The 26,620-nt window shown below is 34.7% G+C and overlaps 2 protein-coding genes and 1 long non-coding RNA gene across 3 annotated transcripts; all 3 read right to left on the bottom strand.

Annotated features, from left to right (window-relative positions):
- Positions 1-1,101: 1,101 nt before the first annotated feature.
- LOC141627628 (protein FAR1-RELATED SEQUENCE 5-like) lies at positions 1,102-1,873 on the bottom strand. The gene is made up of 2 exons (XM_074440860.1): positions 1,217-1,873; positions 1,102-1,113 (listed from the first exon to the last, which is right to left on the bottom strand). The coding sequence occupies exons 1-2, from the start codon at positions 1,871-1,873 to the stop codon at positions 1,102-1,104; spliced, it is 669 nt and encodes a 222-aa protein (XP_074296961.1).
- A 708-nt stretch (positions 1,874-2,581) lies between these two features.
- On the bottom strand, positions 2,582-5,219 carry LOC141627627 (uncharacterized). The gene is made up of 5 exons (XM_074440859.1): positions 5,110-5,219; positions 4,851-4,915; positions 4,688-4,759; positions 2,958-3,080; positions 2,582-2,868 (listed from the first exon to the last, which is right to left on the bottom strand). The coding sequence occupies exons 2-5, from the start codon at positions 4,885-4,887 to the stop codon at positions 2,582-2,584; spliced, it is 519 nt and encodes a 172-aa protein (XP_074296960.1). The 5' UTR covers positions 4,888-4,915; positions 5,110-5,219.
- A 2,734-nt stretch (positions 5,220-7,953) lies between these two features.
- On the bottom strand, positions 7,954-9,850 carry LOC141633283 (uncharacterized). The gene is made up of 4 exons (XR_012538068.1): positions 9,724-9,850; positions 9,557-9,601; positions 8,350-8,415; positions 7,954-8,250 (listed from the first exon to the last, which is right to left on the bottom strand). It is a non-coding gene; the product is annotated as an uncharacterized LOC141633283 (long non-coding RNA).
- Between the last annotated feature and the right edge of the window lie 16,770 nt (positions 9,851-26,620).

The following is a 26,620-nucleotide window of genomic DNA, read 5'->3' as shown; positions in this document are numbered from 1 at the left end:
GTCCCGTTTTAGGATACCCGCCTCTCGTTTAAACCCTTTTACGTACTAGGTACGTTTCGAAATAGTCTTGGGTTCGTTTTACATATATTGTGGGTACGTTTCGTCTAAATAACCTATTCCCGATAACAAGGGAAAGGGTTTAGGGTTGGATTAGGCGGACCCGCGTTAGCGGTCCGCCTAATCCAACCCTAAACCCTTTCCCGTCCCGTTTTAGGATACCCGGTCCCCTCGGAAAGGGGTTCACCCTTCCTTTTTAGGGTTCGATTCGGTTCCGTTTCGATAACAAGGGAAAGGGTTTAGGGTTGGATTAGGCGGACCCGCGTTAGCGGTCCGCCTAATCCAACCCTAAACCCTTTCCCGTCCCGTTTTAGGGTACCCGCCTCTCGTTTAAACCCTTTTACGTACTAGGTACGTTTTGAAATAGTCTTGGGTTCGTTTTACAAATATTGTGGGTACGTTTCGTCTAAATAACCCATTCCCGATAACAAGGGAAAGGGTTTAGGGTTGGATTAGGCGGACCCGCGTTACACCCTTCTGGCTACAATTGCTGCGCATCCCAATCCACAACTGTTTCATTGACAATACCTACATCATCAAATCATGTAAAATATCATTAATACTTTGTATATATGCCCTCTTCCACTAATATGTAAATTTTAAGAAAAACAAGCAAATAAAGTACCTGATTATGATTATGAGATTACTTGTTAGGAAGTTGACTCGGGCAATTTCTACTATCATGGCGTGCCATTTCTCCACAAGCACGACATTTTCTAAGAGGCTTAGCGTGCTCCTCCATTGCCTTTTCTTTTTCAGAAGTCATCCTTCTACCAGATCCCTTATTTTTTGCTTGATTTGGAGGAAGAATATGAGCTTTAGTAGGGATTTTAGACCCAAGAAGCGTCTCGATTTGAGTTTTCTTGCTTTTTGACTTCCCACCACTACTTGAAATCAACAACTTCTCATTGAAACTCTGAAGCAATTCGAGTAACTCTTTCTCCTTTTCCTCATCATCCTCCACAAGTGACACTGCAGTGAACACCCACGACCATAATTCACTGATAGTGTTTTGTCTTGTGTCAATTGACGCACAATCAGCTTCTAAAGACGTCCCTACAACATTAAAGATAGGACGAAATGTTGCATAATTGCTCCACCTCGGCAATAGATATTCAGAAGGTATTTCATCAAACCCCTTATTATGCAACACCCATACACAATGTCTACAAAGTATCCCAAATCTCTGAAACCTCTTGCATGAACACACTAAAGTTTTCCCATCGACATCGACTTCATAGACTTTCTTGCTCTCACGATCCATAACAAATAAACGCTCCACGTCTCTTTCTTTCGTGCTTTTGTTGGCCTCATTACAAGAGTAGCATGCACCTTTCAACTCTTCTTGAAAATCATAAAACACAGGTGGTGTGTAAAATTCAGCACATTTCTTTTCTATAGAAAGGGGAGTTGATAATATAGGAGAGGAGTTTTTAGAATCAGCAGTTAATTTAGAATGCTTCCAGCGTTGAGCATCCATTGCTGACTGAAAGCGCATCCAAAACTGAACAAGTGATAGGTTGGGGTTGGTGAAGTTGCCGAAGAAACTATTCTCTGATTCTGACCTTGAAGTTGTCCTTAGAAGCCCACCCATATAAGTGTCCCGAAAATATGCAGGAATCCATAATTTGCGGTCCTCAAACATGGATTTCAGCCACTCATTTCCAGACAAATCATGTTTTTCCATAATTGAACACCAGCTCGACTCAAATTCAGTTGGCTCAATATCTTCATTCCAAACAATAGAACTTATTTCTTTTAGAAAGTCTGTGTCTTTGTAAATGGTTGAACCAACTTTGTCAGGCAATTTTTTCATGATATGCCACATACGTAATCTGTGTGTTGTGTTGCTGAAAACACATTTTTAACCCCCGCTTTAATACCCAGACATTGGTCAGTAATCAGAGTAGTAGGATAACACCCACCCATTGCCTTCATAAAATTGTCAAAAAGCCAGGTAAAAGACTCTTCATTCTCCCGCATTATCAAACCAGCCGCAAAAGTGACACATTTTTTATGGTTGTCAACCCCCGTAAAAGGACAAAACACCATACGGTATTCATTAAAATCGAATGTGGTGTCAAAAGACACAGAATCACCAAAGAGTGCATAGTTCTTAATTGCAATTGGATCACCCAGGAAAACCTTAGTGAGTCTTTTGTCGTCATCAACATCAAAATCAAAGTAAAATGAGGGACACCTAGCTCTTTTTTGCATGAAGCCCTCAATCAGCATTTCCGCATCATATTCTTTGATGTATTTCTTTACATCCCTTGAAAAATTCTTAAAATCTTCTAAGGAAGCCCCTACGTTTTTATATCCCCTAACGTACTCTTTAAACATTCGAAATGTCTTCACAGGCCCCTGGTTAACACGTGAGTTATCCATTATCATTTTCTTATGCACAAGGTTGAGCTTCCTAAATGACTTTAAGTGAATCATTGTGGCTGGAGTTACCATTGCATGTGAGTGCACCTCGATAAATTCATACACCTCATACTCACCAAATAGAAGTCTCTTAAACTTAATCTTGGCAAAGACACCCAACTCTTGTTATTGCCCTCCTCCTTTTTTGCCCACCATGCTGCCTATTACCTTCTTTGTTACACACACAGCTCTTATGTGTAGTAACTCCTTGAATGATTTTACTTGAATCCAATCTCGGAATAAAGCCACAAGCTTTGGCATATGCTTTGTAGAAATCCAACCCTTGCTCCAAATTCTCAAATTTCATTCCAACAAATGGTTTAAGCTCTTCTGAACAATGAGGCACTCCGTGAATCTCACTAGTAGCAACAACTTCCGGGCTATCTGGAAGACTCAAATTAACAACAGTTACTTATAAACTGTCGTCTTGCTTCACCCTAACAAAATGCAATAAATAAAACTAAATGATTTACCTGGCACATCATTCACTAATGGCACATCATTCACTAATAATTGATCTGGACAATTAGTAAGCAATAATATATCTTCTTCTGGATTTGTTGAAATATCCATGTCATTAGTATCACCAACTATAGCTGCAGAAACAACGAATGGCATTTCACTAATAATTGATCTGGACAATCAGGGGTATTCAATCATACTGAACTGAAATCGGATACCAAACGAAATCGAATGGATACTAATGAAATGGAAAACAGTAGGATACACATGCCATTTAAGAACTCAGAATTCAAAATCCCAAAAAAAAAATTGCAGCAACTCAAAGAACAAGAGAAATCAAATTACTACGATTAATATTGATTAGAAAACAATATTCCAGAAATTTTTACATCAATTTCAACTTCCAAAACACACTTCTAACATAAGCAGATACTTCTAAACTAAAGCCAAAAAGAGCCAATATCTCCAAAACCCTTTTACATACTACTTACTTCTCGAAATAGTCTTGGGTTCGTTTTACATATATTGTGGGTACGTTTCCTCTAAATTACCCAGGTACGTTAAGTAACGACTATAAATTAACAACTCAAAAGCTGGCATCTTAGGCAATGGAACAATTTGTCCACCGAAAATGAGAATAATGGAACCAGTTGAAGAACAATTAATTGAACAAGTAACGACTGTAAATTAAATGATACAGTAGTCCCCCAAGATAGTCTAAAATAGAGTGGAAAACCTAGTTATGAAACATATATGAGTCGTTGAAAGTGATACATTTATCATGAACAACGCAACTCAATCTCTAAAGTCATAATACACAAAAGAGCAGACCAGTTTCCTTTATGGAATTTAACTATCGGCTCCATCCTAGATTTAATTGTAACTGCTAATAGTCAATCCAAAAACATTGCATTTCACTGAAGGAATTGACGAAAAAGTTGCCAGTTTGCTTGGCATGAAAATGTAAAGATAGAGGAAGACAAGGACTAATAATGGTTATAATAATTACTAAGAAAGCTAAAAAAAAGTTGTCGCTTTGTTACAAAGCGGTATCGCCCCGCAAAAGTACAGCATTATCTATGCATATACCTCAGTTAAAAAGAGACAAAAGGACGGATAGTCGGATTCTATGAATTAGCATATGAAGGAATATCCAAGTCAGGAGGCAATAAATTGATCGAATAATATGAAATGTTCGCAATGTACAGAGATGAGAGTATATGTGCCCAAGACACTTAGGGAGAAAATTCGATACAGACAGGCAAACAGTGTCATACAAAAAGAGCAAAAAGAGTGAAAGAATTCGTAACTTTATGAACCAAATCAAATAACAAACTAATCTACTACGCCGTTGAAAGACAGATAAATGAGACTTCGACACAAAGCTTGCAATTACATCAGAGAATTCCATCAAACAGGAAAATGTATCCAACAAACGCATCATTCAGCTTCATAAGAAATTCCAATATTGTCAACATCATCTCACTCAATGAAGCTAGGATCAACATTTTTCTCAGTAATGCTACCCATCAGCCAAAGTAACCGACGAAAACAGGTCTCAAAATCATACACTAGTTGCTGGTATCACGTGCTGATAACAAACTTATCATGAACCCAGTTCTTACACACAACCAAACAAAAAAAGAAGATCTCTTTTTCAGATTTTATGAACCAAATTTGCAGACATCTCTTTTTAATATAAAATGTAGAATCAATGCAAAAAGAGTGAAAGAATTCGTACCATCTACCATTTGGGAATCATCTTCATCATTTACGGTTTCAGTTATTGAGGCATGTTCTTGAGTACAAACATCTGCAATTAAAATCACAATAGTATCTTAGTAAGTGCATCTAAAAATCTGCAATTAAAATGTTAATCGCACAACAAAATGAAGAATTTGTACCTGAAGTTGAAGAACAATTGGTTGAGACTGTTACCATCTTTAAAGAATTTAACCCAATTGAAACCCTAAAAAAACGATTTGAATTTTTCGGTTATTACAAACCCTAATTTATCAAACAATTTGAAATTTCTTCATAAAATTAACCTCATAAACTACTCTACAATCCATATATGTGCATTGATCTAAAATACCAAATCAATTAAATGTAAAATTTTCGATTAAATTATTTTATGAAAAAATAACAATAATTGAAGCTAACCTTGTTTGATGAATTAATGATGAGCTGAATGTTGTAAATCTAGAAGCTTGTTTCGTAGAGGATAGTGATGGTAGAAACTAGTTTACCAAGAAGAGAATCGCGAGAGGTTGAAGAAGAGAACCATGGAAGAAAGTTTGTTTCTTGTTTTGTCGAAGAAGATAGAAGCGCGTAAGAAGAAGATAACAGTGTATAATGGGTTGGTTAAATACGGTTCGTACCGTAAGTTAGTTCGCACGGGATCCCGCCCCTATATATATATATATATATATATATATATATATATATATATATATATATATATATATATATATATATATATATATATATATATATATATATATAGATTTAGGATCCGGTGAGAACGAACACTCAATGAGAACGGTGAGAACGACTAACAATCGTTAGATCAAACTAAAATCCAACGGATGGTACAACAAACAAAACAAATAAAAAGAATGACTACAGCCACCCTTCCCCTTCTCTTACTACCTTTCCATTAAAATTTCGCGAGATTCTCCTGCAAAACGACGCAGCTGTGGATCGAAATTGAATTAATTGATGCATATTATTCAACGGAATTGATGAACATCTCTAATATTTTCAAGCTTTACTACATAGTTTATGTATGTATCAAGTAATTTTTCCTGATTTGATTTATTTTTTCTAGGGATTTATGGAGATTGAAGGTTCTAGTGAATTAATTGCTTCTAGTGACACAATTGTTCCAACTGATAGGAATCTTAACGAAAAAACGTCTATTGATTCAGGTATGTATCTATGTTTCATCGTTTTCAATCTGTGTTAAGTTTGTGTTTGTGATAATCGCGTATCAATTGCGGTCAGATTCATGTGGTTCAATCGTGTTTGCGTTTCATCTGTTTTCAGATTTTTGTCTGTGTTAAACGTATTCCAATTTAGCTTTTTGTTAGTGCAATCATTTTGCCTTTGGTTTGTCAAACATATCATGTTATGACGTTTTTCGTATTTGATTAGCGTATCAGGTTTAAGAAATATTGACGATAAATAAGCTCTGATGTTTTTTTGTAATCGATTAACGTATCTAGCGATTTAATTGATGCTTATCAGGTTGAAAACCAGACGATAAATAAGGTATGTTGTTTTTCATATCTAATTAGCTATCTAGTGTTACAATTGATGCATATAATTTTTTTAAAAAAAGTAGACGATAAATAAGCTATGTTATTTTTCGTATTTGACTGGCGTATCTAGTGATATAGTTGATGCGTCTCAGTGTGAAGAAAATTAGACGATAAATCAACTCCATTATTTTTTGTATTTAATTAGTGTATTTAGTGATTTACTTGATGCGTATCAGTTTGAACGATAAATAAGCACGGTTGTTTTTCCTGTGTGATTAGCGTATCTAGTTATGTAATGGCCACGTCTCAGTTTTCAGAAAAATTGATAATTCATGTACTCTTATAATGTATACGTTCTATTAGTTGTTGACACCAACAATCGAGCGCATTTCAAAGGAAATGATACCCCCTATTTGTGCACAAATCTGTTGTAGTATGAGCTTCAAAAAATTGGAGGAAATAGAATCCTACAAAACATAAATGGGAGTAGAGAATAGAATTCTACAAAACATATTCTTCCAATTCCGGTTTTAAAATGAGGAAGTCAACACAAATAATTATAAGATTTCCCTTCTAAGCGGGCGTCTAAATTTGGATAAGAATAGGAATTAAAGTACCATTGGAAAAACGAGAGTTGTGCCATCGTTTTGAGAATGCCGTTTCGCACACTTAATCCCTCTTCATGGCCACATGTCTTTCCCAGGAACACACGGGCTTAGGTTCTGTTCAAAAGCGAATCAATCAGAATGAATGAAATAATGTACTTCCCGGCTCAAGCAAGAGCACATTGACTACATCATCCTCTTTACCGTTTTGGGAACTAAGAAGTTCAATCGCACCCCATAAGGAGAAAGCTATCCGAGAACATAAGAAACCACTGAGAAAATGCAATGCTTGTGGTCAAGTATGATTCCAGGATAGTCAGAATTGTCCTGGGAGATTCATAGGCAGGTAAAATATTCAATCTAGTATATTTTTTATAATTGAGGTATATTTGTTTTTTCTATATTTGTATTGTTGTATCTACTTAATTGTGCAATTTTACTTATGTTAGTCTTAAATTGTTGAAGGATTGAAGGGATAAAGAATTAAAGATTACTGACATTAGGATTGAAGATTTGATTATTGGCACAAGCATTGGAGATTTTAAAGATTTTAGACAAACAATTTTTTTTAATAAAACGCGCATCTACACGGATTATACATGTAACTACATAAGCCAATAGTGTATCTACCATAATTATGTATGGTAAGAAACATTTTTGTCGTTTTTTAGTACTAGTCATGGATGATTGTTCCTTGGTTGTGTTTTGTTGGTGTTATGATTATGCTTATGCTTAGGTTGTACTATCAGCTTGTTTCATTGCGTTAATCGGATATTACATTTAAATTCAAAATCGTATTCAGTTTGCCAATGTTTGGGTTGTTTATACATAATAGCTTGAGTATGCTAAAGTTCAAATCGTCTGAAAAGAGTTTGGCACATTTGCAGCGTATAACTTGAGGTGGCTGAGATTAACACTCAATATATCTACCATATGTTCAAGACAGCAAACACACGGTTCTTTCGGGTTTTTAACCCATATGACATTTTACAGTTCTAAAAAAGAAAACAACACTCTAGACATTATATGTCAAAAATTCAATCAAGAAGACGAGAACGAAAAAGTTGGAAATTGTTTCAAACAATTCCAACAAAAAATGAGGAAAAAGGAATCACTGCCTTCATGCATATATGTAGTCGCTTTAAATTAATTTGTATTGAAAAATTGACATTAAAGATGGTTCATGTGGCACAACTCTTCTTGAATGGACAAAGGTGATCAATTGTCGCAACAGTTCGCATTTTAAATTCCTAACGAGCTTACACTACATTTTCATGACAATCCTAAATGAAACTATTACAAAACAACGACCCTAATTGAATTGAAGAGTCATATTTGCCACCATGAAACATTCCGAAAAAGACGATCAATATCCTTGCTTAATTGCTTGTAGTCGCACTTCCACAAGCTCACACTTCCACATCTACTTAAAATATCTACAAAGCAGCCATGTAAATGAAAACATCAGGCTATAATTTAAGAGATTTCAAAAAGAAAAAAAAAATGAGAATGGGAAAAAAATAAAAAGTTTATACCTTCCTATTATTTCCTTGCCATCGTAAAAAGTTGACCGCTACTGTCTTTCTATAGCAAGCGAAAGCCTGCGTATCGATAACAATGTTATAAATATTGTACCAATAATTAAAAATACCAAAACTAGACTTCTATTGCCAACTTTCCAGGACTAGACTTCTTGATGACTACACAAGTAAACAAAAATTGTAGCTACTAGTATGTTTGAAGAATACACAATGTAGCAGAACACAAAACTAGAAACGTACCCAGTAGATAATTAAACGTAAGTAGAACTCGTTAAAACGTATATATTGGGTATAGAGCCCCTTAAATGTATAGAACCACTGAGAATTGGATCTCACAGTATACCCCACTAAAAATAGATGTTATCACATCTTTTTGTTGAATTTTTATTCTTAGCAACTATCTCGCGTAACTCATTTCGTTGAGAAACCAACCGACACTACCAATAACGACAACAACCTACGTTTAGAGGCAGCAAGCAACAATCAATTATAAAGAAGACTAAAAACGTATCTAGTAATAAATTAAACGTAACTAAAACCCGTTAAAATGTACCTAGTGGCTATAAAGCCCTACCTTGAGTGTATATCTCAAGGTATACCACTAAATATAGATGCTGCCACATCTTTTTGTTGAATTTTTATTCATAGCAACTATCTCAGAAGTAACCAACCAACACTACCAATAACGACAACAATCTACGTTCAGAGACAGTAAGCAACAATCGATTATAAACAAGACTACAAACGTACCTAGTAGTAAACTAAACGTAACTAGAACCCGTTAAAATGTACCTATTGGCTAAGCAATCAATTATAAAACTAATGTAACTTCACAATAGACAGGGAAAATTAAACAATTCAGCTAAAATTAAGTAAACTTTATTGGTAGTGAATAAGCGAAAACAACATGTAAAGAGGAAAAACATAGTAAATCTACGAAAAATCGAAGTATAAATGAAATGCTAAGCAATTGATGAAACTAAATTCGCAAACAACGCAATTTCCAGGAGAACAACACAAAAACGGAAGAAATAATAAACATGACGGATAAGAGAGAAAACATCGACTGTCAGAGTACTTTAACTGGCAAGAAAAGTATATGCAATCAGGAAAACAACAGTGAATACATAAATAAATTAAATGTATAAATTAAACAAAGCGGGACGGAAAACTAAATTAATCACAAAAATGAGAATATTACCTGATTAAGAAAACCTCAAAAGGAAAACCAAAAAAAGAAATGATCCTGCAAAAGTGATTGAAAGCATACGGAAGAAGTTAAAGAGATATTTCAGATCAAAATCATAAAATTGGACAAATTCGAGCAACACAATTGAGAATAAAGCTCAGACAAACACGATTACTTACAAAAAATGAGAGAGATTGTTGGATTAAGGAAGCTAATCAGAAAAAATTGCGGATGATTAAGCGTGTTCGTCGCCGTCTGCGATCTATTATTTGGAATTTTGACAAGAAAATTAAATTGGGGGAAATATGGTAGAGAGAGATAGTGTGCTGGACAAATGAGAGGAGAGAGAAAGTAATATGAACAAAGTGATGTTTTATACGTAGAAGGTAGTTGGATTGTGTGCATTAATCTCAGGCGTTGGATTTTTTTAAATCCAATGGTTGTAGGTTGTTCTCACCGTTCTCACTGAATGTTCGTTCTCACCGGATCTTCACTCTCTCTCTCTCTCTCTCTCTCTCTCTATATATATATATATATATATATATATATATATATATATATATATATATATATATATATATTATTAAAGGACGCTTTTTCGAGCGAGTATAGAGAGTCCAAACTCTACAAACCACCTAATTATAAAATAAGTAATAAGTAATAGATATATAATTAAAATAGGAGATAGGGTTTAAGAATAACTCTAAGCAAACTAAGGTACATTGGTACAAAACTGAATACTATATAAAACTCTACCCAAAAGAAACCACTACATCATATAATCCTATGTACATACTACATCTTATTTGTGTGTGTATATATATGCTATTTAGTAATTGCAATTATGGTGTATTTTTCGTTATTTACTTCCGTATTTCAATTCCATTATTAGCTGCCATATTCTGCCTATTATGCATTTATGCTTGATCATGCATTATTGATTTTTTGTTGTGCAGTTTTTGTATATGAATGCATTTTTTTTATTATGACTGACTATTTTTATTTTTTCAGGAATTAGAAATTGTCACAATACTATTATACATACACTTGTGGCGGTCGATCTCAATTTAATTTAAAAACACTTAAGGTGGCCGTATACTACAAAATCTAATTTTATAGTTTTTTTACGGGAAAGAAAAATCTAATTTTATACTGTACTTTTTTTCTTTTACAGGAAAGAATGAAGATGAAGAATTGAGTCTCACTTCATCAACCAAGAAAGGCCTGAAGAAATAAGCAACCATATTCAAGATTTATTTGCTAAATTCTTAACACTTTTGATGATTCAAGACTTCACTGGAAAGCAATGCTTATACCATACACCCAGGTGTATGGTACTTTATACTCCAACTTTAATTTAGTTTTTTAAAACCGTTAAAACTTAGATTTCATAAATTAGAAAAATTTAAAAATTATATCATTATTCGTGATTTTGATTCCTCTATAATTTGAGATCACATTTGATATATTTTGGTATTTATTTTAACTTTACTCGCATATTCACACTATATAATTGACATGTTCATCACAATAAAATATTCACATTACATAGTTGACATATTCATATAAATCAAACTTTTTATTCTCAAATTAAAACTCACATACTCACCCAATTAATTAACATATTCACACAATATGATAAACATATTCACAAATATATAGAGGTTATCATAAATATTAATCTAACATAACCTAACATATATTCACAAAGTATAACTACATATTCATCGCATATAGATTACATATACGCAAAACATAAACCTCATATTCACAATATATAACATGTGAATGTATCACTTATTTATATTTTGTGGATGTCATATCTTCATTTGCGGACTCGTTCAAATAAACGGAATAATAATCATGAACGTTTTGCTCCATAGACAGTAGCAAAGCGAATAATGCAAAATAATTTGGCCAAAAAACATGAAATTTACGTAATTGAGTAGTAATAATAGATCCATGATAGAGTTTTTGTAGAATAACATAAGTATTAGAGGAGCAATATAACTAATTGTAACATAGTGGATTAGTGGGTGGTTGTTTTTATAATTTTTGTTTTTTATTTATTTTTTCCTAATAACTCCCAAGGGAGTATCATGCTCTCTACTCCTGGGAGCATGATATAATTTACCAAACTTTAATTTAGTTTTTTAAAACCGTTAAAACTTAGATTTCATAAATTAGAAAAATTTAAAAATTATATCATTATTCGTGATTTTGATTCCTCTATAATTTGAGATCACATTTGATATATTTTGGTATTTATTTTAACTTTACTCGCATATTCACACCATATAATTGACATGTTCATCACAATAAAATATTCACATTACATAGTTGACATATTCATATAAATCAAACTTTTTATTCTCAAATTAAAACTCACATACTCACCCAATTAATTAACATATTCACACAATATGATAAACATATTCACAAATATATAGAGGTTATCATAAATATTAATCTAACATAACCTAACATATATTCACAAAGTATAACTACATATTCATCGCATATAGATTACATATACGCAAAACATAAACCTCATATTCACAATATATAACATGTGAATGTATCACTTATTTATATTTTGTGGATGTCATATCTTCATTTGCGGACTCGTTCAAATAAACGGAATAATAATCATGAACGTTTTGCTCCATAGACAGTAGCAAAGCGAATAATGCAAAATAATTTGGCCAAAAAACATGAAATTTACGTAATTGAGTAGTAATAATAGATCCATGATAGAGTTTTTGTAGAATAACATAAGTATTAGAGGAGCAATATAACTAATTGTAACATAGTGGATTAGTGGGTGGTTGTTTTTATAATTTTTATTTTTTATTTATTTTTTCCTAATAACTCCCAAGGGAGTATCATGCTCCCTACTCCTGGGAGCATGATATAATTTACCACTGGCAAGATCCATGTCCCTGATATGCTACGTGTTTTCGGATAAATAATGTCCTCTACTAGACTGTTTTAAGGTTTCTTTTCTAGGCACCTTATTTAAATTGGTATTTTTTAATGTTGTAGGTTATAACTTATGCATGATTGTAGTATAACAATATGTTTTTTCACATTCTAATGTTCATTATTTATTGATTATTGATCCAGGTTTTTAAGTCAACCTCTGTTAGATTCGAGTTATTATAAGATGATCCTATAGACGAGTTGCTCCAATACAATAATTCAATATAATCTTGGTAATCTTATGTCCAAGATCACTAATGACGTAGCTAGAAGCCTAGAACATGTAATTTGTACTTTGGACTTTTTAATATACTCTTCAAATGTTCTTCATAATTGGAGAGGATAAAAGATGAGCTTTTTCTCTTACAATAGGAACACTCTTCAAAAGATTATAATGTGCTTTCTATAGAAAAAAATGGAGAAGAGTTCTTTTGATCTCTAGGAGTTTTAGGAAAAGAGCAACAAGAGTTAGCCGTACATCGATATTCCGTTAAAGAATTTTTACTATAAGTTTTATCGATTATTAGGATGATATGACTTGAAACACTTTTTACTCGCAAAAGTAACATGATTTATCTCGCCAAGAGTACGTAGCATGATTTATCTAGCCAAGAGTCATGAGGAGTATGATGTAAATAATTCACTAAACTGTTGACAAATGAAAGTTACTTAAAAAGAAAGAAATTAAAATAGTAGCATGATTTAGTAACAACCGTATACTATGAGATATATATTGATGACAAAAGGGAGTAATACAATGCAATTGTGATTTTATGATAAGTAGACTCTATTAATATCATACAATTATAATACCTTTATATATAAATGAAGTATAACTCAATTAAGAAAAGTTCTTGTGTCCTTCGAGAGGACCGTACTCCTTACACCTAAACCTTTATAATATTTCATTTGGTGGATTGCCTTTAGATGTAAGGACCCGTGAAAAAGTATGCACTCCATTAGCATCATTGTTTATTTTTTCTTAAGCATGTATAAATGCTCTTGCAAATCTACTACTACACCATAAAACCTTCATTGTAGAAATACAAATTTCACTTTTGTGATCTTGTGCAGTATGATTGGGTTATTTACATAAATGAGTTATGGGTTATGGCCTTAAGGGTTAGCTAAGTCAGCTTGGAGTACGTATGAGAAAAATATTCAATTTCTTGGGATGAGTTAAAGTAAACAATTGAGACAATAAAAATTAGGATGATATTGTGATACTAACTTAGAGCCGCAAGCAATTACATAACCCGAAAATATAATACGAAAGATACGAAATTAACGGGATTGTGTTGAGTTTTAATGATCATTTATATAAGTGGGCTTGACACAAATATGACACGACATTTATCATGGTCGTGTTTGAGTTGAGTTATCTAAACATGAACCCAATAAAAATAACAAATTTATTAAATTAATCACAATTTTATACGATAGAGCCTTTGTAGATGAGAGTTGAAAATTGTACTGATTATTTTATAACATAACGTTTAACGGTGGTTGAAGAGACAGAATATTACAAGTGGCCCGGACATCGTCCGGGCATTAAATCTAGTATATTATTAAAGGAAGCTTTTTTCGAGCGATTAGAGAGAGTCCAAATTTTCCGAACTACTTAATTTAAAACAAATATTGTAGATAAAAATTAGAATAAAATAAAACAGAATAGAACAGATAAAATACGTAAAGATCAAATTCGTATGTTAAACAAACTCTCAATTCCTACGCGCATACAAGTACACACCTTCTTAATTATGCCATGAACTAGAGTTTGGATGGGCTTATAATTCATCACTTTATAGTGTTAATTAGGATTAGGATTCCTTATAAGAGTATATATATAAACTATGACGTCAACAACAACTCACATATTAGTGTGTTCATGTTGCACTTTATTTTTTTCATGTTAGCTCCGTATGATAATGTTGCTGTCTATATTTTTGATGGTTTATAACTAATAATTTTATGAAATTGCAGAAAATTGATTATATTATGCTTAATGTGTTGCACAAGATTTTGTCGGCTTCTTTACAAAGTATTTTGATATTTTATCCGCTATTTATTATGACGAAAAAACTCAAGTTACATTTTCAAATAATATTATGGTGTTTATTGAAGAGCTATTGGAAAGAAATATTATGGGTACATTAAAATGAGGTATTTTAAAAATAGGTGAGGTATAATATTAGCATACTGTGGCAAGACCTTAGATTCATCCTTCATTCTTTGGATATATGATGTGAAAATATTCTTGGTGTTTGGTTTGGCTTTTTATGCTTTTTTAGATTTTTTTTAGTGTAATTCATGTTGATTGATTATTTAAGTCTAAGCGAATAGACATAAAATAAAGATTGTGAAAGGTAACCAAATTTCTTGAATCTTTCTATAAACTTTTTTGTCGAAGGATGTATATACAAAGAGAATTCAAATATGAGATTTATTATTAAGATTAAATAGAAGCTTCGTTTTTAATAACCATGCATGATATATGACCATTCGCAATAGTAAATAATAGGTCTAGATAATCAGCTTTATTCAGAGGTTAAAGTTTGATTTGATATGGAGTACAAAAAATCAAGTATAAATGTTATCCCTTCAATTCTACTAATAGTCTAATACACATATAATTACTATGTTCATTAATTTTACATAAGCATGAAAATGGCGTTCAAGCCGAGACAATAGTCAAGTGTACTCCGACAATAGTCGTGTATTACATACTCCCTCCGTCTCGGTCAAAGGTTTACACTTTCCTTTTTTTAGGAGCTTCAGTCAATAGTTTACGTTTATATTTTGGGTATATTTTACTCTCTACTTTGCTTTTTAATAATATTAAAAGCAATTTTGCTTTTTTTGTCTCTTGATCTTTGTGTATAAAGCATACGTAAATATTTTAATGAGGCGGAGGGAGCATAATTTAGGAATTTGGATGGTTGTTGAATTGTTGACCTATAGTTAAGATTAAGAGGCAAGAGCCAAATACTTAAACTAAAACTAGCTCAAACCAAATTTGTGTCCAGATCAAATACTTCGCACTCAGACAAACAAATAAACTTTATTAAGGGTGCAAGTAAGTAAAATTCATTAATATACCTGAAAAATGTGACGAGAGTGTATGACAATTTAACTACAATGATTTTTATCATCTTTTTGACATATTATATATAGTTAGTCATTGGGTAGAATGGAGCTTGATTATATGATTCCTATGCATAATAGAGTACTGAGTAGCAAAGACGGAGTAGACTTCTCCCAAGAAGTGCCATCAGCACTGATAGACAACAAATGTGGAAGTAAATTTTATCGAGTTTATGAAAGGTGGGCAACCTAATATTGTTTCACAAATGATTTTTGAGCAGTTGTAACATACTACAATTGTAATTGTAATTGTGTAAATATGATAGTTTTATTGGACGAGTTTACAAAAGAGATTTTTATATTATTGTTTACAAATCCTAAACTAATGCAAACGTTACCTCTTCCAAATATAAGTGCAGTTCCTCCCTTAAATTTGTGTATCCAAAAGTTTTACTATTGTAAACTGAAATCGGATTTTAAACTCGATTTTGAATTTTCATGCTTCTTAGTTTTAATTATATTTATTATTTTTCGACTTTTCACCATATATTACCAAAAGCAAACGATGTTAGATTTTAATTTCAATGTTAGTAAAACATTTATAAAGTTACAAACCGTCAAACACCAGATCGAAGAGAATATCAATTAATTCGCCCATAAGGAGATACAATGACTTATAAATGATTTAAAAATATTATGATATAAATATGTATTAGAAACATACTCTTTTTGTCTCGGTGAATAGTTTACACGTACTTTATTTTATGAGAGGAAAATACAGCAAGTTTAAATTATTGACGAGGACGAAAGGGGGTATGTACTATAATAACAGTTGATTTTAATAAGCGTCGCATATATATGTGCGTCGCAGGTTTTACGCCAAAGTCCAAACCCATGAGTTTTTGATAGCTTGAGAAAACAAATGATAGCTTAGCACATTGATGCCATTGAAATTCATACTTTTTTTTTTGTTACAGCTGAAATTCATATTCTTAATATCGACTGATGGTTAAATAGTAAATAGTTTACATTTGTTTTATTTTGTGAGAGCAAAAATAAAGAAAGGGTAAACTATCTACATAGTATAAAAGTTGGGTTTTTCTTTGGCTTCTGATTGATTTGAGAGAATTGGGTGCATATGGGACCCCCCATGATTTAAACAATATTTAATTACTCTCTCTCCTCTCCTCTCCTCTCCTCTCCTCTCATCAACTCAATTTATATTTAGATTAATCTTAATCATATATTCATATTCATATGTTAAAAAACTTATGATAAAAAAAAATTAAACACATTCAATCTTACACTAAAGATAAAATAAATGAAAAATTGTATAAAAAATTAGTACAAACTGGATAGTTCCTTTTCTTCAAAAGCTTTTACTTTCATTTTTTCTAAAACAAATCTTCATTGAACATTATACGTAGTAGAAAATAATCAAGTTGCTTCAAAAAAAAATATCAATCAAGTTAATTTGTCTTTACTATATGATATTTATGATTGATCAGATTTTTGCCATTAATTAAATTATTAAGAAAATAATTAAAATATTTATTTTATTTTTCTCAATGATCAAATATTTAATAACCAGCAAAAAAAATAAAGTTGCGTATATAAGCCATTCTTTATTTAAAATAAAAAATACCAGAAATATTTTAAAGGAAAAAAATTAAAAAGAATGAATTTTTTGTTGAAATCAAAATAATTTAACTATGGTTCATGACACAAACACAATAATCATCAGAAAATAATTATGGAAAATAATTTAAATAGTAGTCCAAAAAGAAAGTATATTTAAATTGAAAAAAAAAATACTAAAGTACCTCATTAATATAGAAAAAAAAACTAAATATAAAAAATGCTAAAAAGGAAAAAGTCTTAAAAACATATTTAAATTAAAAAAAAGAATATTTTCTTGGAACACAAATACATAAATGATTTAATACTAACAAGAGCATCAGATCTACAATAAAGAGTATAACAAAAGTAGTGAAAATATACTAAAACAAGAAAAAAGATATATAATAATGATTAAAGTGTGAAAATATAGTTAAAAATGAAAATTTTAACATAAAATAATACACCGCCCCTTTTGAAATTAGCTTTTCAAAAATTATGGAGACCCAGATACAATTAGCAATAGATCTACAAATTTCGAGGCACAACAACGCAAATATATGATTATTCGCATTGATCACGCTAGAATCGTGTTCTAATACAGTGAAATGGAAAATAGGTGCGATTGATTTGAAATGTTGGATGAGTAGTAACCGTCTTATGCTATTGTGGAGGCGGAGTGATTGGGGAGGGAGAAGGGATGTGGAATGTTGTGAAGTAGTGGACAAATGTGTACAATTAGGCTAATTAAAGAACAAAGGCTAACATTATAGGTAGTAAGGGGATAACATTAGGATGGATAATTTTTGAGATGGAGAGAGTCAAGGAAAAGAAGCAAGATGAAAAGTCGGTTAGTAATTGTGAGAGTAAGAGGGGGGCTGCGGGGTATAGGTAATATGAAGTAGGGTAAAATTCTTAGAAAAAGTTGATTTATGTATTTATATATCATAAATTATAGTGTAAGACGGTCTCATACGGTGAGACAGTGCACTTTTATAAAAAAGTTGTTCATTTATTGCTAAAACCGTCTTTTTTCCTAAATTATATGTACATTAATGATGAAAACCGTATTATCTTATCAGAATGAAAAAAGTTAATTAAATTATACGTATGTCGAATTTTCAATTATAGACTTACTTATATTATCAGGGCATTCACATTTAGTAACGCTCATTTATATACTCATGAGTCATGTGTCCAATAATAGCGCATGTTATCATGACCCGTGCATTTTTTTGCACGGGTTTAAAACTAGTTTACTAGGATAGAAGGATCATAATAAAGTTTTTAATATACCTAACTTACTTTTCCTTTAATTAAATGAGTCAATTGTTGTATTTAGTAGACCGGTTATAGTTGTTATTATTTAAAAAACGAAGCGTAATAAATTGAATGGGAAGGAGAACCTACACTTTAGCAACTTTCGGTTATTACATTATACACAACAGAACATTACATATAGGCCCGTGCATCGCACGACCATTAAATCTAGTCTAGTATATATTAATAAATGAAACTTTTTTCGAGCGATTACAGAGTCTCCAACTTCTACGAACTACCTAAAAGATTATTTAAATTTAATTAAGATAGATATACAATGTAAAACATCATCCTCTCATACATATTATTGTACGTTCCATATAAAATTGGTTACAAATATGTATTTGAGTTTTTCATAAACTAAAATTCTACTTATTCACAATAGTTACATAAAGTATTTGTGTAGGACAAAATGTCTATTTGTATACACATATAAATGCTTCTCATAAATACAGCTTATTATTCTAAATTTTTCCTATTGCTCATTGCTAATTGTTTATTATTTTTTGTTTTTATCTTTGTTGATTGTTGTGACGTGATTTTTCATTCTAATTGATTTGTTTTTTTCCCCTACAGATCATTCAAGCTATGAGTCTCATGACTAAGGTTGTACAATAGTCTGGCGCAATCAAAGTTAAAACCTTCATAGTGTATTGCTACCGATACACGCTACACGTTGTAAGTCTGACTATTTTATTATTTGTAAATTGTAATTGCATTACTTATATAACTATTTTTGGTCAAATTTGTAGTGGTGAAATAACGTGTTTGTTAATTTATTTTACAATAAGGGCTTAGAGCTATCTTATCTCACAGTACCATTACAATTCTTCACAAATCTCATAAGGCAAATTTATAGAGATGTATTACTATATAAAAACTTTTTATCCAACGAATCCTCATATCTATGCATGAAGTTTTAAAATTACGTACTGCTATATAGTCCCTCCATTTTAAATTCTTATCAAGGCAGTGAACTAATTAAATAATTTAAGATAATAGGAGAATATTAAAATCTTACCTCATAATTTCTCAGTTTTGGTAGAGTTCTTATACTAAGACCCTGTTCTTTCTGGCTTATTTTCATTTTACTTGATTGATTCCATTTCGATTCGATTCAGTTTTCGATTCGATTGATTACTCCATTGGGGATTGATTGATTGATTGGCTCCATTGATTGATTTATTTCACTCAACTCTATTCGATTGATTTGATTGATTGACTCATTTTTCAAGTACTCATCTTAAATTTAATAGTTATTATTAATTATTAATTTTGTTATCAATAATAATATTTTTTAAATATTATTCTTTATCATTATTATTATTATTATTATTATTATTATTATATTTAATAATAGTGTTAATAATAATGTTATTAATAATGTTATTTATTATTATTATTATTATTATTATTATTATTATTATTATTATTATTATGAATATTATTATTAAAATGAATAATAATGTTATTAATGTTAATAATAATATTATTTATTATTATTATTATTATTATTGTTATTATTATTATTATTAGTATTGTTGTTATAATTATTGGTATTATTATTAAAACTAATAACATTTATTATTAATATTATTGATGGGGCACGCCCAACCGACTTGACCCAGTAGCCAATACGGGGTCATACAAATCAACACGCTTGCCAACATGGTTACGGATTCGCTTGATACTCTACGAATCACGAATTGTTAAAAGCGAATTCTATCAATCGATTCATCGAAAATACATATAACACATTTTCTATAAGCGAATCGCGAATCGATAAGGCGTATTCATAGCGAATATGGTAACCATGCTTGCCAGCCATCATTTGAGGTACACAAAGAAATCTATAAATACCTCATTATTCACCCATCAATGGTAAAATACTTCTCACCAACAACTTCCTCTCTCTAGAAGTAAGACTACTCGAGCTACTATGAGAGGGCTCGAAAACCTTAGCTTCAAGCAAGGTCCCAACTATCCACCAGTACCGTAAGGCATCAGAGAAGGACCTATTGCGACCCCTCCGAGGCCCTATTTGTTACGCGTGAAAGATCCATCCGGAGAGAGCAAGCATAGGTTCGAGGTGTTATTGTCTGAGAGGAGCGCGTTGACCCGATCCGTATTCGAGCAACGCTTACTTGAGTGTTTTTATTCGAAACAATTATTTTTACTAATATCATTATTAATATTGACATTATTATTTATTATTGTTATTAAGAATATTATTAGTAAAAAATTACTATTTTTTCATTATTATAATTTATGATTATTCATATACTCCTCCCTCTATCCTGGTCAATTGTTGTCCTTTGGTTTTGGCACAAAGACCAAGGAAAGAGGAGGGGCCAATTATAAAATGACAAGCGGACCAAATTGAGTGTGAATGATCAAATTGCTCATCAAGTTCATTCTTAAAATAGAAAGGACAATAATTAAATAGACACCCCAAAATTAAATGGGACAACAAATTACCGGGACAGAGGGAGTATAATATTATAATTTTTTTCTTAAAAATATTAATTTTAGTATAAATAGTATTATACTATGATTATTATTATTATTATTATAGTTGATAATAACAATAATATTAAATATTATTATTATTAATATTAATATGATTATTTCAGTTCAGTTCAGCTCAATAGAGCTTTATTGATTCGATTGATTCACTCTATTGATTGATTCAGTCCAGCTCAGCTCCATTCGATTCGATTCGATTCGATTCAGCTCCATTCGATTCGATTATTTCGATTCGATTGATTGGCTCCATTCGATTCGATTCACTCTAAAAAGCCAGAAAGAACAGGGCCTAAAATTTCTAATAGGAGGAGGTTAAAGGAACTAAATGCATGTATAGCATCAACTAATTAAGAATATTAGCAGGAGAGTTTAGGTAGTCATGGTGAAACTGAAATACACATTTTCTGACGCGGGACTTATTGGAACTGCATCATTCATCATAAATAAGGTGCTCCCTCCCTGCATAGTTGCATTCCTGTAATTACATGAATCAGGTCGAACACCAGACAGTTTTGATTTATTTACAGAATTTGTCAGTTTAGAGGCTCGATCTATAGCAGACTTAGTTGATTTATCTAAAAAACCATCAGAACATCATCTATGAAAGCGATCAGTCATTTTAGGTATTTTACACCCTCGTGCTAGCGTAAACTTTTAACGAGGGCGAACGAGTAGTAGAGTAAGGTAAACTTGAAAAAAGTGAATAAATTTTAACGAAAAGATTTTTGAATTTTGTATTCTCCCGTAGAAAGAAAAAAAAGAAGGAAAAGATGTTTTGGCTTTGGAAGGTTAATTGAAGAACAATTGACCACAATAGGCAAAGTCTTTGTATATATACACAAAAACTCTACGATGATGCCAGTTTAACCTAGCATACAATTTGATACACAGAGTAGTATATATTAATGTAGTCCAAAATAATACGCATTGCATATAAAGTTATCTTTTTAGTTTATTATCCAAAAATTATCTTTTTAGTTTATTATCTAAAAATTATGCTTATCAATAGGACCGTGTTTAGATCCGTTTTACAATCGTATTGGTAAATTTATTAAATCAAATATTATTATAATCCATTTAAATGAAAATATAGTTATCAATATATCTTTTTTATAAATTTAAAATTTAAAGTCGCTTATACAGCTATTTGTATACTCCTACAGTCATACTCGCTAATACTCAATTTAATTTTCGGTTTCACATTGTTCCGGGTGTAATTCCGGAGCAGGATTGTGACCACTTGAGCTTGTAGAATGATGTCGTTGCTCGTCTCTTCCTTTCACTCTTTCCTGTAAAGATGAACAAACTGAGGGCTCGGCTTGGGGGCCGAGCGTACTCACTCCGACGCTCAAGTCAGTAAACTTAGAGAGATAAGTTGTATGTTTAACTTGGCAAAGTATATTGTAGAGAGATAAGGGAGTTTTATATTAGATGTTCCAGTTTCTTTCTCAATGAGAGATGATGAGTATTTATAGACTTTCACCTTTTGTCACGTAGTGGCCAAGTGGCGTAGCAGGTGGAAAGACTGTCTTACCCTCGGCCGAGGGACCCATGACAGGCCGGCAGGCTTGGTTGACTCCATGCCGAGGGGACTGGATGCGAGTACACGGATATGCCTCTCGGCCGGCTAGTTGCCGAGCCGAGACCCAAGTGACTGGCCGACAGGCTTTGTCGGTTAGGCCGTTTTTATTTTGACTTGTTGTCTTTTAGCTTTGACCTTGGTCAATATGTTGACTTGGTCAGCGGGTGCAGAATATGCCCCATCAATTTGCCCCCAGCGTAGTCTATGCCGTGGTATGGACCTTCGATGCGTGTTGAGCGTATTCTGCGCATGTCGAACTTCTTCCTCGGCTTGGTCCTGTTCAGGCCGTACCATATCCCCCCTCCACATTGTTGTGTAATGGGCATCGAATGTGGAAAAGGAAATGGCGCTGGCCGAGACCAAGGTTGGGAGTGCCGTGTGCTTTTGATTGCCCCCGGCCGGTGCTGCCAAGCCTGGTTGATCAGCTGGCCGTTGGCAAGTAGATACCAAGGAGCGTGTCGAAGAAGATGGGTTACTGTATGTCGATTGACATTCTGCGGCTGCATGCTTGACACGTGGCCTGGTGTTGATTGGTGGACGCTTCATGGGCTTTGCTCTGATTGGTCCACTGAATGGGCTTTGCTCTATAAATAGAGTAGTATGCCCCTCATTTTGCTGTGCAAATTCCTTTTTCAAGAAAAATTTCCCCTCTCTAGTTTTCGAAGAGTTTTCTCTCTCTAATTTTCGAAGCGTTACTCGGCGTAACACTTTCTTTCAAGGTAAAAAACAAATTCTTCCCCAACTTTTATTTGTTAAGTATTCGTTGCCACCATGTCTGCTGCTGAAGCTCCGCCTAGTACCTCAATCCCGGGGGACGAACCGTCGCGTCCCGTTGAACAGGAGCCACTGGTTGTCTGCCCGGTAGGGTTCGGGGGTCGCAAGTCGCCTTCTCCTGAAATCGACGAGAAATATCTCGAGGATTTTGATGATGAGGAGGAGGAAGAGACCCAATCTGATTCAGAGAGGCCGCATTACTTGTGGCACGGCGAAGCCTGCTCGATTAAACCTGATCGCGTTTGGACGAACAAGTTCGCTTCTGTCTCCGGGCCTGAAATTTTCGAAGACCACTACAACTTCGGCATGGGGTATAGAATTATTGTCCCTGTGGGTGATCAGGCAGTCTGTTGCCCTCCCGAAGGTTGTATAGGCGTGTATATTAGACATCTGGAGTATGGGCTCCGTTTTCCTCTTAATGAACACGTCTCGGCCATAATCAAAGCCATGAATGTCGCCGTGGCACAACTGCACCCGTTGGCCATTAGGACGATTATTGGCTTCGTATGGTTTTGTCTCTTTAAGGGGGAGACCCCAACGGTGAACTTTTTCCGCCGGCTCCACCATCTTGTTTGTCTACCCAAGGCGTCATGGGGTGGTACGGCGTGCGAGCCGAGCCGGGTTACGTGACCGTCTCAAGCCGACATCTTGCAAAGACCGAAAGGGGCGGTGGGTATATGTCGAGGTTCGGAGGACTATCCCCGCCCCGGTCCTTCCAAGCGCCGCGTCAATTTGCTATTTGTGAGAGTCGGGGGAGCATGAAAGATATATCTCCCGTAATAAGATTAAGATGGACGCCAAGAAGGTTTATCTTAATGACGACGAAGTGCGGGCAATGAGCATATTCGAGGCTGAGAAGGATGGCACGCCGAAGGGATGGATGCCTCCGACGCAGATCGTCCTTCAAGACGAGCCGCTTTGTCACGTCGGCCTCATACCGGCCCTCAGCCAGGGTGAGTGGGGTCGGTATGAGGCCCCCCTTTGCTTTTATGCTTCGATATTTGAGCCTCGGTTTACTTCTTTCGCTTAACTCCTGCTTTGTTTCTTGCAGATCGATTTGGCCGGGATCTCTCTGTCTCCATCCTAAGCAAGTTGGGACTTGACCAGGACAGGAGAGTTGTTGAACTGCACCCTAAGGCCGCGTCGCGTGATCGCAAGCAGGCCCCGCACGAACTCATGGAGCAGGCGTTGAAAGCAATGGATGTGGGGGCGACTCAAGCAGAGATTGGCGGTAACGTGCCGCGCCGGAGACCAAAAGCAACGTCTTCGGCGGCTACGACGTCAACTCCAACTCGATCTCCAATCCCCATAGTCCAAAAAGATAAGGAGGTCGTCAATGTTGACGAGGACCTCACCGTTCTGGAGGGTCCTCCTCCTTCACATAAGAGGAAAGAAACAACGTCTGCTGCTGCTGTTACCGAGGCAGGGAAAGAGGAGGGGTCAGCCGGCCCTCAATCCAAGAAGGCTAAGACTGGTACGGATCTAACCCATGGCTCGGATTTAGCAGGTTCCTTATGCATTCCTGATGACAGGCTTTCTGATATGTCGATGAATGTTGACATGGACGCTTTGTCTGGGTTTTTTCTAGATCAGTCGTCGCCAGCTGTTGCTCTCACCGAACGGCAATTGGAGAAGCAGCCTGTGCAGATGGGCGACAAAAATGTCGCCGTCGACACCTCGTCCAATAAGGCTTCGTTCGTTCAGCTCAGGGCGGACGGCATAAGGTTGGCCAAAAGGTGGAAGTGGTGAAGTTGAAGTCACGGCACTCATCTTATCGAGCGAGAAAAGCTCGTGGCTCAAACTGCCCCTACGCTCAAACGGCTTAGGCTTGAGCTTGCCGCTTCTAGGGAGGAGGCCGAGAAGGCGAAGCAGGACTTCCTCGCTGAGCGAAAGCTTAAGGAGGACGCTGAGAAGGTGGTCCTGGCCGAGAGAGCTAAGTTTAAGTCCGCGTTGGCTGATGCCGCTAAGTTGCGGGAGGAGAGAAACAAACTTGAGGGCGGTTATAAGGCTATGGTTGAGCAGAGGGAAAGATGGAAGACCCTGCATTTGGCCGAGGCGAAGGAACATAAGGGCACAAAGGCTATCCTTGCTCAGAGGGAGAAGGATATTGAGCCGCTGAAAACCGTCGTCATCCCTGAAATGTGTGCCCGGTACCAGGACCAAGCTGAAGATGCTACAAGGAATGCGATTAAGGAGCTCCTTTTTTAAGGCACTTTTCCGTGGCAAGATTTTGACAAACTTCTGGATGAGAAGGCGGCTGCGGAGGAGGCCAAGGCCGCGGCCGAGGCGAAGGCGGCGAAGGCTGCTCAGGAAGCCGCGCCAAGGCGGCCCATGATGCTAAGGTGAAGGAGGCTAGAGAGGAGGCCGAGAAGGCAAAGGCACGTGACGCCGCAAGTCGTCCTCTTGACCGTCCACCGACGTGTGATCTTGCTGCTGCTGCCGCATGAGCGGCAACAAGCATAGGGAGACGGGCGGTCGTCACCAGATTCACCTGGCCCGGACGACCTCACTGTTCGGGGCCAACTTTTGAGCCTTTCCTCCCTGCCATCCTTTTGGCGCTTCATGTCTGAAATGTTGTAATTTTTGTTGTTCCTTCTTTTTTTGTTAAACTTTGGTAGGTTGAGCTTAGGCTATCCCTATGGGGACGGCCGTCGACTTTATTTTTTCTCACTTTTAAACATTTTCAATGAAGTTTTTTTATTTGTCTTCGGCTTGGCTGAGGCTTTGATCTCATCCTCCATTCAGTTGTCTTCTTACGTTTTTAAACATATTGAGCGCTTTTCTCGTTTTACCTTCGGCTTGGCCGAGGCAATTAGATTGCGTATCTCAACTGTACTTAAACGTTTTTAGCATATTGGTCGTGCCCTCTGCTGCACCTGAACAGGCCGAGGTAGCAAGATTAGAGTTTCCCAATTTGCTCAGCAACATGTTGGCATGTCGGCCGCTTCCTCCTCCGCTCTCGGTCTGGCTGAGGCGGTCAGATTTGCGCTTCCCAACTGCTGTTGTAAACATGTTAGCATATCGATCGTTTCCCCCGTCACTCCCGGCTTTGGCCGAGGCAATCGAGGTTACGGCTCGACTGCATTCGTATCTATAGACATATTGATCGCTTCCTCTGCCACTCCCGGATTGGCCGAGGCAGTCAGATTTGCGTTTCTCAACTGTACTTATACGTTCTTAAGCATGTTGGT

Source organism: Silene latifolia, chromosome Y (assembly GCF_048544455.1).
Source record: "Silene latifolia isolate original U9 population chromosome Y, ASM4854445v1, whole genome shotgun sequence".
Classification (NCBI taxonomy): domain Eukaryota; kingdom Viridiplantae; phylum Streptophyta; class Magnoliopsida; order Caryophyllales; family Caryophyllaceae; genus Silene; species Silene latifolia.
This window is presented reverse-complemented; position numbering and strand designations above follow the sequence as displayed.

Bases quoted from the DNA above. Each gene is read 5' to 3' on its own strand.
- LOC141627628 (XM_074440860.1), bottom strand. From the start codon at position 1,873: ATGAAAAAATTGCCTGACAAAGTTGGTTCAACCATTTACAAAGACACA.
- LOC141627627 (XM_074440859.1), bottom strand. From the start codon at position 4,887: ATGGTAACAGTCTCAACCAATTGTTCTTCAACTTCAG. The intron at 3,081-4,687 runs GTACGAATTCTT...TTGTTTCTGCAG, and splicing joins TGATTCCCAAATGGTAGATG to CTATAGTTGGTGATACTAAT. The intron at 2,869-2,957 runs GTAAATCATTTA...TGAGTCTTCCAG, and splicing joins ATTAGTGAATGATGTGCCAG to ATAGCCCGGAAGTTGTTGCT.